Source organism: Lithobates pipiens, unplaced genomic scaffold, assembly GCF_037356315.1.
Source record: "Lithobates pipiens isolate NorthernLeopardFrog02 unplaced genomic scaffold, aLitPip1_a1.2 Scaffold_18, whole genome shotgun sequence".
Lineage (NCBI taxonomy): Eukaryota > Metazoa > Chordata > Amphibia > Anura > Ranidae > Lithobates > Lithobates pipiens.
The window spans coordinates 163225972-163238540 of NW_027507758.1; the positions used below are offsets into that span (position 1 = coordinate 163225972).

At 40.9% G+C, this 12569-nt stretch overlaps 1 protein-coding gene across 15 annotated transcripts in view; it reads left to right on the forward strand.

Moving 5' to 3' along the window:
* Window positions 1–12569, forward strand: part of SYNE1 (spectrin repeat containing nuclear envelope protein 1) — a 663643-nt gene that overhangs the window by 420984 nt on the left and 230090 nt on the right. For all 15 annotated transcript variants that reach the window (XM_077486324.1, XM_077486337.1, XM_077486323.1 and 12 more), the window contains 2 exons: window positions 5646–5822; window positions 8920–9185. In XM_077486324.1, coding sequence (XP_077342450.1) covers window positions 5646–5822; window positions 8920–9185 — 443 coding nt within the window. The remainder of the gene's footprint in view (window positions 1–5645; window positions 5823–8919; window positions 9186–12569) is intronic.

Consider the following 12569-nt stretch of genomic DNA (forward strand, 5'->3'; position numbering starts at 1 on the left):
CTTTATTACCACCTGGATTCTCAGAGATTTCAGGGAACCTTTTTTTTAAAGTTCAAAAACCAAATAGGGTTATCTGCTCCATCTTGGATCTAAAGGCCCTAAATGTTTTTATGCAGCCCAGGAATTCAACATGGAAGCCACCAGGTCTGTCATAGTCTTCCTGCAGCACTGAGACTTTTTATCCTCTGTGGACATAAGTATGTCTACTTAAATGTCCTTATTTTTCTAGCACATCATCAATTCCTTTGATTCACAGTGGGCCCTTAGCTCATCCAGTTTGTGGGCCATTTGGCTTAGCTTGTGCAGCTTGGTATCAACCAAGGTGGTGGTCTTGTTCTGGCTTTGCTATGCTCCCAGGGTATCCCCATCTTGGGGTATCTGGGCAACTTCCTACAGTTGAGACCTTAACAATGTTTGATTTCACCCTGAACCTTCAGAGGTCTGCACTGGGGCCGACTCATTGCTTGTATTATCTGGTTCTGATCCTAGACACAGCTCAAGCCAGAGTTTTTCTTCCACAAAACACCAAATCCTTCACTCTCAGGATCAAACTGTTCAGTCCAGGAATTATGTGTTATGTTTTATTTAACCTTCACTCACTTTTGCAGTGGCTGTATGTACTGTATGAACTTTATGTAGCCTTTGCTACGTACAGTAAACAGCACTGTGTTCCGAAGAGGGCTTCTTGTGCTGCACCTAAAATTGAGTCAGGCTGAGCACTACTCAGCATTCAGTGGAAGCTTTGGATTTTATAAATGAGTATAAAGCGTTCTCTGGTTGAACAATAAACAATAAGCAATACAATTTTAGAGAGAACACAAAAATACAAATTTATTTCTCTCCCTGTTGTTGTTGTTAAAGGTTTCCCCCTCACTTTCTGTCTGATAAAATGTCAGATGGACAGGAAGTAAGGGTACATTTCTGATCCTCAGATAGCAGTACAAGTCCTTTCCCACTCAAAAGAGTCCTTTCCCTATACAAAAGGATACAATCTTTGGCTTAACATGCACTTTAAACTGAGCATACATGTTAAAACCTGACTGTACAAACACTTATCTAACAATTATGTGCAAGGGACTACCTGACTAGATACTTACTGAATGGATTGCTTAACCACTTTCAGACCGGACCAATTTGCTGGTCAAAGACCAGACCACTTTTTGCGATTCGGCACTGCGTCGCTTTAACTGACAATTGCGCGGTCGTGCGACGTGGCTCCCAAACAAAATTGACGTCCTTTTTTTCCCACAAATAGAGCTTTCTTTTGGTGGTATTTGATCACCCCTGCGGTTTTTATTTTTTGCGCTATAAACAAAAATAGAGCGACAATTTTGAAAAAAACGCATTATTTTTTACTTTTTGTTATAATAAATATCCCCCAAAAATATATAAAAAAACATTTTTTTCCCTCAGTTTAGGCCGATACGTATTCTTCTACATATTTTTGGTAAAAAAAAACGCAATAAGAGATTATTGATTGGTTTACGCAAAAGTTATAGCGTTTACAAAATAGGGATAGTTTTATAGCATTTTTATTAATAATTTTTTATTATTTTTTTTTTTACTAGTAATGGCGGCGATCTGCGATTTTTATTGTGACTGTGACATTGTGGGGGACCCATCGGACATTTTTGACACATTTTTGGGACCATTGTCATTTATACAGTAATCACTGCTATATAAATGCAGTGATTCCTGTGTAAATGACACTGGCAGTGAAAGGGTTAACCAGTGGGTGGCAGTGTAGGGGTTAAGTGTTCCTAGGGGTGTGTTACTAACTGTGGGGGGGTTGGGCTTTCATTTAGTGTACACTGATCTCTGCTCCAATCACATGGAGCAGAGATCAGCGTCACTAGTTGCTAGGCAGAATGGAAAAATGTTGTTTACACAGCATTTCCTCCATTCGGCCGCTCCGTGAGACGATCGCGGGGATGCCCGCGGCGATCGAGTCCGCGGGTCCCGCGACCGGACTCACGGGGGTCCCGACCAGCGCGGGAGCGCGCCGCCAGTGGCGCGCTCCCGATGGCAGGGCGGCATCGAATATTGGACGTACCTGTACGCCAATATGCCTGCCCGTGCCATTCTGTCGACGTACATCGTCGTGCGCTGGTCGGGAAGTGGTTAAACTGTATCCAAAACCCACTATTTTTTAGTTTTCGAAAGGATAGGTAAGGGTTAGAACCTCTGTTTTGTGTTCCTGTCTCTGCTGGGTAGACTCACCTTTTTTTAGCTTTTTAACCATGATCACTTGGACAGAAAGTGATGGGAAATTTTATAGTTATCTCTAGAATTAAAATAAAGGAGAAATGATTCAACTGTGACAAGGATGCCCTCCCAGTGCCAGGTTTTGATAATGCTAAAGGCAAATTTACAGAATTAGATTAAAACATGCAAGGACAACTTTAGACTGAGTTGTTATCTTTGCCAGAGAATAATATGTAACATTTTTGTAAATATTTAATTTACCTTTACATGTGACAACACTGAAGAAAGTGTTTATAAAGACAGTTTAGTACAATGTAAAGTAGTGAGTGTACAGCTTGTATAACAGTGTAAATTTGCTGTCCCCTCAAAATAACTCAACACACAGCCATTAATGTCTAAACAGCTGGCAACAAAATTGAGTACACCCCCTAAGTGAAAATGTCCAAATTGGGCCCAATTAGCCATTTTCCCTCCCCAGTGTCATGTGACTCGTTAGTGTAACAAGGTATCAGGTGTGAATGGGGAGCAGGAATGTTAAATTTGGTGTTATTGCTCTCACTCTCTCATACTGGTCACTGGAAGTTCAACATGGCACCTCATGGCAAAGAAGTTTCTGAGGATCTAAAAAAAAGAATTGTTGCTCTACATAAAGCTGACCTAGGCTATAAGAAGATTTCTAAGACCCTGAAACTGAGCTGCAGCACAGTGGCCAATACCATACAGCGGTTTAACAGGGCAGGTTCCACTCAGAACAGGCCTTGCCATGGTCAACCAAAGACGCTGAGTGCATGTGCTCAACGTCATATCCAAAGGTTGTCTTTGGGAAATAGATGTATGAGTGCTGCAAGCATTGCTGCAGATATTGAAGGGGTGGGGGGGTCAGCCTGTCAGTGCTTATAACATATGCCGCACACTGCATCAAATTGGGCTCTTCTAAAGATGATGCACAATAAAGCCCACAAACAGTTTGCTGAAGACAAGTAGACTAAGGACACAGATGACTGGACCTGTGGTCTGATGAGACCAAGATAAACTTATTTGGTTCAGATGGTGTCAAGCTTGTGGGGCAGCAACCAGGTGAGGAGTACAAAGACAAGTGTGCCTTGCCTACAGTCAAGCATGGGGGTGGGAGTGTCATGTTCTGGGTCTGCATGAGTACTGCTGGCACTGGGGTGCTACAGTTCATTGAGGGAACCATTAATGCCAAAATGTACTGTGACATACTGAAGCAGAGCATGATCCCCTCCCTTCGAAGACTGAGCCGCAGGGTAGTATTCCAACATGATAATGACTCAAAGCACACCTCCAAGATGACCACTGCCTTGCTAAAGAAGTTGAGGGTAAAGGTGATGGACTGGCCAAACATGTCTCCATACCTAAACCCTATTGAGTATCTGTGGGGCATGCTCAAGCGGAAGGTGGAGGAGCACAAGGCCTCTAACATCCCACAGCTCTGTGATGTCATCATGGAGCAGTGGAATAGGACTCCAGTGGCACCCTGTGAAGCTCTGGTGAACTCCATGCCTAAGAGGGTTAAGGCAGTGCTGGAAAATGATGGTGGCCACAAAAAATATTGACACTTTAGGCCCAATTTGGACATTTTCACTTAGGGGTGTACTCACTTTTGTTGCCAGCGATTTAGACATTAATGGCTGTGTGTTGAGTTATTTTGAGGAGACAACAAATTTACACTGTTATACAAGCTTTACACGCACTACATTACATTGAAGGAAAGTGCCATTTCTTCAGTGTTGTCACTGTTATACAAGCTGTACACTCACTAATTTACATTGTAGCAAAGTTTAATTTCTTCAGTGTTTTCTCATGAAAAGATATAATAAAATATTTACAAAAATGTGAGGGGTGTACTCACTTTTCTGAGATACTGTAGATGCGTTCTACACATTGTTCAAGCATTCATTTCTTTTAATTTTGATGATTATGGCTTACAGCTAGCAAAAACCCAAAGTGCAGTATCTCAGAAAATTTTAATATTACATAAGACCAATATAAAAAGATTTTTAATACAGAAATGTTGGCTTACTGGCAAGTATGTCCATGTACAGTATAATATGCACTCAATAATTGGTTGTGGCACCTTTTGCATAAATTACTGCATAAATATGGTGTGGCATGAAGGCGATACTCTTGTGACACTGCTGAGGGGTTATGAAACCCAGGTTGCTTTGATAGTGGCCTTCAGCTCGTCTGCATTGTCGGGCTGGTGTCTCTCATCTTCCTCTTGACAATACCCCACAGATTCTCTATTCTCTATTCTCAGGTGAGTTTGCTGGCCAATCAAGAACAGCAATACTATGATCATTAAACCAGGTATTGGTATTTTTGGCAGTGTAGACAGATGCCAATCCTGCTGGAAAATTAAATCGGCATCTCCATTAAGCTAGTCAGCACAGGGTAGCATGAAGTACTCTGGAATTTTGTTGTAGAGGGCTTGTGCTGACTTTGGACTTGATAAAACACATCGGACCAACACTAGTAGATGACATGGCTCCCCAAATTATCACTGACTGTGAAAACTTCACACTGGACCTTATGCAACTTGGATTCTGTGCATCTCTACTCTTCCTCCAGACTTTGGGACCTTGATTTCCAAATTAAATGCAATGTTTTCCACATTCAGTGATGATTTGGGGAGCCATGTCATCTGCTGGAGTTGGTCCATTGGGTTTTATCAAGTCCAAAGTCAGTGCAGCTCTTTACCAAGTAATTCTAGAGAACTTCATGCTTGCCTCTGCTGACCAGCTTTATGGAGATGCTGATTTCATTTTCCAACAGGACTTAGCACCTGCCCACAGTGCCAAAAGTACCAATACCTGGTTTAATGATCATGGTATCACTGTGCTTGATTGGCCAGCAAACTCTCCTGACTTAAACCTCATAGAGAATTTGTAGGGTATTGTCAAGAACAATAACAATGCAGGCGAGCTAAAGGCTGCTATCAAAGCAACCTGGGCTTCATAACACTTCAGCAGTGCCAAAGGCTGATCGCCTCTCAAGTATCAAGTATTGAGTGTATACTATACTGTACATCGACACACTTTTCAGTAAGGCAACATTTCTGTATTAAAAATCCCCTTTTTCTTTTTTTTTTTAATTGATCTTATGTATAATTTTAGATTTCTAAGATACTGAATGTGGGGTTTTCACAAGCTGTAAGCCATAATCATCAAAATCAAAAGAAAAAAAATGCTTGAAATATATCACTCTGTATATAATGCATCTATATAAAGTATATGAGTTTCACTTTTTGAATTGAATTACTGAAATAAATTAACTTTTTGATGCCATTCTAATTTTATGAGATGCACCTGTATAGTTTGATATTAGCTTATATGGAGTAGATGATTCGTGAAGGAAAGCTATGAATTTGAAACCAAAATGACAAAGTCTGAGTGGGTTGACAATATTTCCTTTTCCAGATTGAGCAGAGAATGATGGCGTCTCAGGATCTGGCGAATGGGTGGGAAGAAGTTAAACATCTAAAGGCGGAACTTCAAGTATATTTCCAGGAGGCAGGTCAGCAGATTCAGAACATGAAGAGAAGACGAGCAGAGCTGGAGATTAAACTGGCACAGAACATGGTATCACAGCTTAAGGTACTGGGAGCTTGTGCCTTCTATGATTATGTTTCTGTGCTATGATGTGAAAATCAAGACTTTTCAGCTTGGGGTATATGTACGTAATATGTGCTTTTTAAGATCTGACAGAAGAGAAATAAAGTATACAAAAACTGAACAAAACTCTGGATAGCCGCACTCCGGATTGAGTAAAAAGTAAAGTGCCTTTATTTCTTCAAATGCAAAAACTCCATATTGAACAAAACATCACAGCAAAGGGAAACAAAAAATTAGAACAAGGTGTCTGACGCGTTTCACGCTATAACCAGCGCTTACTCATAGCTCAGAGTAAGAAGAGAAATAAAGTCTCTAAATAATTGTACAGTACAGGACACAGGCTGAGCATTCATAGACCCTGGGTTATAGGCTACTACCTTCAGGTGATGGGAATACTCAGCCTGTGTCCAGTACTGCAATCCAAAATATCAAGTGTACAGGGAAATCTAAATTCCTTTTTATTTATAAGTAGAAGGAATTTAAAGAAGGTGCTTCCTACATACCATGGTACAGTATTTGTAGATACAATTGCAAATAGTGGGGCTGTTGCATGGCAAGACTGAAGGAAAGAGTCTCAAAGTAGAGATGTTGCCAACAGCAACCAGCCAGGTCTCACCTGTCATTTTATGGAAAAATGAAATAGGAATTTTGGATGTTGATTTTGGATGCTCTCCTTTTTTTATGAGTCAGCCTCAGTGATTGATACTGGGTAAGCAAAACTTAGTATTTATTTTAATTCTTCTGGTCAAAAAAATAAATCAAAGTGTATTTAAAGCCAAAAATTAGAACATTTCCCCCCCAGTTTCTGTTAGTATGCACAGGTGAAGACGGGGTGCTGGAAACAATTTTTGGCATATCAGTCAGATTATAACAGCACAGAACGGCTCCAGTGTGGCTGCTCTACACCAAACAGGAACATCCGTGCAAAAAGGGGAACCAGAGTTGAGAATCTATGTATATACAGCCCAATGAGCGTGCCAAACAAAGGTTCGAGAGTCCAAAACCCCTTCTTCAGTGAAAGTGTCAAAAACCAATAAAAGTGTAACTCTGGTACTGTAATTGGTAGGACTCTAAGATGGCAAACTCAACAGGAATATTTAGTGTATAAAAGTTACAGAAAACCTGCAATCTTTGTGTCAGAAAAATGTTTTTTGACACTTTCCCTGAAGAAGGGGGAGTTACTCAGCACCTCCCAGTGTCGGAGGCTGGCTTCATAAAGTGGAAGAGATCGATAAAATGGAGGATCTCATAAAATAAACAAGAAAAATATTCAGAGATGTGGAGATTATGGAATCTGTTTGTCCTCATTGAAGAGGGTTTAAACCTTCTTGGTAGAACACCTGTAAACATGCAGAGATGCTGGATGGCTTGGTGCCCATTCCACCCCCCCCCCTCCTTTCCTTGTCCCTACCCCCCCCCCCATTTCTCCCCTTTATTCTTTTTTCGGTTATCTTTTCTTCTCTTCTCTCTTCTGTAATTTAGAAATTGGAAAATAGTTTAGGTGAGAGCAGGACATGTGACAACGGATTTACCCCTTAGTTGCTACAGTGCATGGAATATACCCACACAGATTATACGCTAAGAATGTCATGTCTGATTTTATTTATAATCCTGATTTTTGACTGTATCATCCCAATGTATCTGTAATGTTATTGTTTACACAGGGTTACAGAGATAACCTGGACTCGCCTTTTGTGGTATTGTGGATTAAATAATGCATTTGAAAAAAGAAGACGGGGGAGTTGTTGGGCTTCTGAAATGCGTTGGATGTTTTGTGTTATTCTGCTGTGAACTAATAGCTTCTAGACAATACTTTTAGCGCTAAGTGAGCACCTTTAGCTGAATTCTGTTTATCCTGCAGTGACAGTTATGGCCCGTACACACAATCGGAAGTTTCGCCAGCAAAAGTCCGATGTCAGCTTTTGGTCGGAAATTCCGACCATGTGTACCCTCCATCAGACTTTTGCTGGCGGAATTCCTGCCAGCAAAAGATTGAGAGCAGGTTCTCAATTTTTCGGTCGGAAAAAGTTCAGATCGTCTGTACCAATTCCTACACATGCTCGGAAACAATTTGACGCATGCTCTGAAGCATTGAACTTAATTTTCTCGGCTCATCATAGTGTTGTACATCACTGCATTCTTGACGGTCAAAAGTTCAGAGAACTTTCCTGTGACCGTGTGTATGCAAGCCAAGCTTGAGCGGAATTCGGTCGCAAAACCCATCCAAGTTTTTTCCGACGGAAGCTCCATTTGTATGTACAAGGCATTAGACAGAATAATGCACACACAACCTATGGCCATTTTTTGAAACTTGCAAGTGATGCAAAATATTTGAGGATCGTTAAAATGGTTGTAAAGCTTTAATTTTTTTAAATTAAAATAATAAACATATTATACCTACCTGCTCTGTGCAATTTTATTGCACAAAGCAGCTTGAATCTCCTCCTCCTCCTTCTCGGGTCCCATGTGGACACTCTCGGCTCCACCTCTTCTCCGTGTGCCACTATAAAATGCTGCTTCCTAAGAGGGGACATCTTCGGGCAAGCCCCCGAGCCAGGCTGTTGTACATCTATTGCCACACACACAGAGGCTCAGCCCCGCCCACCTTTCCCTCCTCACAGGATTTGAGTGACAGCAGCTGGAGCCTATGGTTCCCACTCCTATCATTGAGTCCTGTGAAGAGAGGAAAAGAGAGCAGTGTTGCTGCACTGGGGCACAGCACTTGCTGGAGATAGAAGATAGGTAAGTATTTAGGGAGATGAGGGGGCGATATAATCATTGAGACGTTTTTTACCTTAATGCAAGGAATGCATTAAGGTAAAAAATGTCCTGCCTTTAGAACTGCTTTAATCTTGCAGTTGGCAAGTTAGTGAAAAACATCAAGCAACAACAAACGCACTCAAGCAACTTCATTCTCAAGTAAAATATTGCAGCTCCAGTGATCATTACTAATAAAATTGTTCTCAAAATCTTTCATTGAATTTATAAAAATATCTGCATCATTTATTTTAGAAAATTTAGGACTGTGCTTAAAACCTTTCCTACTCTCCCATCCCATCTTATTTTCTCTATCTTCTAGGGATTCTGTCAGAAGCTTCAGTCTCAGCAAGATAAGATTACCAGTTTTACAGAGAAAGTCAACCAACTTACCAATGGGCAAGAGTCTCCAGAGCATGCAGACATTGGGCACCTAAGTAGCCGTTGGTTGGACTTCTGCTTTCAAATTAACAATCTACTTCAGCAGAGGGAGGAGGACTTGCAGAGATCACGTGATTATCATGATCGTCTCAGCTTGGTGGATGTTTTTCTGGAAAAGCTCACCACCGAATGGGATAATTTAGCCAGGTAATTTATGAATAGTCATATTTCTTTGATTTTCTTTGCGAAAATTCCTTTTTATAATGTACAAACTAAAGTAACATTGCTATTGCATTTTTCTCACAGCTTTAACTAAAATGTGTTGTAATGTAATTGTACAGCTGTTGAAGGCTGATTTATAAAACCTGAGCAAAGCAGGCTGGGCTATTTGTGGGGTTGTTGTCCAATCACATTTCTTCTTTTTGGATTTATAGTATCTCACAAAGGTGAGTACACCCCTCACATTTTTGAAAATATTTTAACATATCTTTTCATTTGACAACACTGAAGAGGTTACACTTTGCTACAATGTAAAGTAGTGAGTGTACAGCTTGTATAACAGTTTAAATTTGCTGTCACTTCAAAATTACTCAACACACAGCCAATAATGTCTAAACCGCTGGCAACAAAAGTGAGTACACCCTAAGTGAAAATGTCACAATTGGGCCCAATTAGCTATTTCTCTCCCCAGGGTGTCATGTGACTCATTAATGTTACAAGGTTAAATTTGGTGTTATCACTCTCACTCTCTTATACTGGTCACTGGAAGTTCAACATGCCACCTCATGGCAAATAACTTTTTGAGGATCTGTAAAAAGAATTGTTGCTCTACATAAAGATGGCCTAGGCTATAAGATGATTGCCAAGACCCTGAAACTGAGCTGCAGCATGGTGGCCAATACCATACAGCAGTTTAACAGGACAGGTTCTACTCAGAACAGGCCTCACTATGGTCGACCAATGAAGTTGAGTACACGTGCTCAGCATCATATCCAGAGGTTGTCTTTGGAAAATAGACGTATGAGTGCTGCCAGCATTGCTGTAGAGGTTGAAGTGGTGGGGGTCAGCCTGTCAGTGCTCAAACCATATGCATCAAATTGGTCTGCATGGCTGTTGTCCCAGAAGGAAGCCTCTTCTAAAGATGATGCAAAGATAAAGCTGAAGATGAACCTGCAAACCGTTTGCTGAAGACAAGCAGACTAAGGACATGGATTACTGGAACCATGTCCTCTGGTCTGATGAGACCAAGATTAACTTATTCGGTTCAGATGGTGTCAAGTGTGTGTGGCAGAAACCAGGTGAGGAGTACAAAGACAAGTGTGTCTTGCCTACAGTCAAGCATGGTGGTGGGAGTGTCATAGTCTTGGGCTGCATGAGTGCTGCTGGCACTGAGGATCTACAGTTCATTGAGGGAACATGAATGGAAACATGTACTGTGACATGTAGAGCATGATCCCATCCTTTTGGAGACTGGGCTGCAGGGCAGTATTCCAACATGATAACGACCCCAAACACACTACCAATGCCTTGCTAAAGAAGCTGAGGGTAAACATGATGGACTGGCCTAGCATATCGCCAGACCTAAACCCTATTGAGCATCTATGGGGCATCTTCAAATGGAAGGTGGAGGAGCACAAGGTTTCTAACATCCACCAGCTCCGTAATGTCATCATGGAGGAGTTGAAGAGGACTCCAGTGGAAGGTTAAGGCAGTGCTGGAAAATAATGGTGGCCACAAAAAAATATTGACACTTTGGGCCCAGTTTGGACATTTTCACTTAGGGGTGTACTCACTTTTCTTGCCTTTAGTTATTTTGAGGGGACATCAAATTTACACTGTTATACAAGCTGTACACTCACTAATTTACATTGTAGCAAAGTGTCATTTCTTCAGTGTTGTCACATGAAAATATATAATAAAATATTTTCAAAAATGTGAGGGGTGTACTCACTTTTGTGAGATATTGTATAAGACAATGATTGTTATGGCAAGAAGCACACTTTTGCTTTAGCTTTTTGTCAGCAGAGGATCAATTGTATCTAAAAACATGACTACTAAAAGAAGAGGGAATATATTTATCTTTCCTGTGGCTTGTATCTTGAAACACCACAGCTATTCTGCTCCCTGGCCACTGAAATTATTCAACTATTCAGATGATACCCCTCCTGCACTTAGTAGGCGCATCCAAAAACTTGTACTTCCTATAGTGATGTACAAGCTGGTGGGAGGGACCACAGCATATGGCAGGGGAGCACATGTTCCACACACCTGGAGAGCCATAACGAACCTTACAGAGTCACTACAAAATAGATCTCAAGTTAAATTTTATTTTGTTTTGGACAGAGTAGTGGGAGCTTATGTCAGATATTTATTGGTGTTAAGCTGACCATACATTATACAATTTTCTTATTCAATTTACCTGCAACTTTGTAGTGCAAGGGCCGTACAAATTGAAAGTGTTTAGGTTTGACCTCATGTTTGGCCCATGTTTACAGTGTCCAGTCCGGCAGAAGGAGCATGACTGAAAAAGGTCTAGCGATTAGCATTTGATCAGCACTTTCAGGCAATGGCTGGAAACGCTGATCGTTGTGTTCTGCTGGTGCGGGGGGCAGTTGCATCGGGGGTGCAGTAATCGGATAGTTGGTACAGCTGCTCCTCCGGAGCTCTTCAGTTTTTTGTTGTTCAGCCCACTGGGCTGAACAAAAAATAATAAATAGCGTGCAGCAGGCTTGAGACTAGGTTTACATCTATGCGTTGTTTGCTTTTGCAGATCTGCAGAAAAGCTCTATGATCCATTTAACCTTATTTCCTAAGACATCCCTATTTCACATCTTTCCTGCAATGTGTTTTTTTGGAAAGGTGAAGGGACTTTTTTAGATGCAGCACGATACATTTTTGGCTCAGTGGACTTCAATGGAATTGCATCAGAAAACACATATACATGCATTTTTACCACATTTTTGCTGTGTTTTCCTGCATGACAACAGACGTCTCCCCTTAGCAACATCACACCCCCTCTTAGCAACCCATAGCTTGCGGTTGGCCAAAACAAAAAACGAATTAAAAATGCATCAGTGAGTGCACTTGAAAAAAAAAAATGCATGCCAGAAAATGCACAACAAAAACACATCAACCACATATGCATAGATCTGAACCTAGCCTTAGTCACTGACCTGCAACAGGTCAAGTAAATTCAAAGTAAATTCATCTTTATTTGTATACTTGTTCCAGGTATGGGAGACAAAGGAGTTGATTTACTAGAACTGGAGAGTGCAAAATCTGATGCAGCTTGTTCAATTAAGCTTTGAAAAAAAAACTGGAAGTTTAATGATTTCTATGCAGAGCTGCACCAGATTTTGCACTCCTGTTTTAGTAAATCAACCACAAAGTATAGAAGCAAAAGTGGAAAATATGACAGCAAGGAAAATAGCATATGGAAGATAGAGGAGTAAAAAGGACTTCAAGCGATTGTAAAGTCTTGCTTAACCACCTCAATATAGTGCACTTACACTCCCTTCCTGCCCGGACCAATTTTCAGCTTTCATCACTCTCACAGTTTGAATGACAATTACTCAGTCATGCAACACTGTA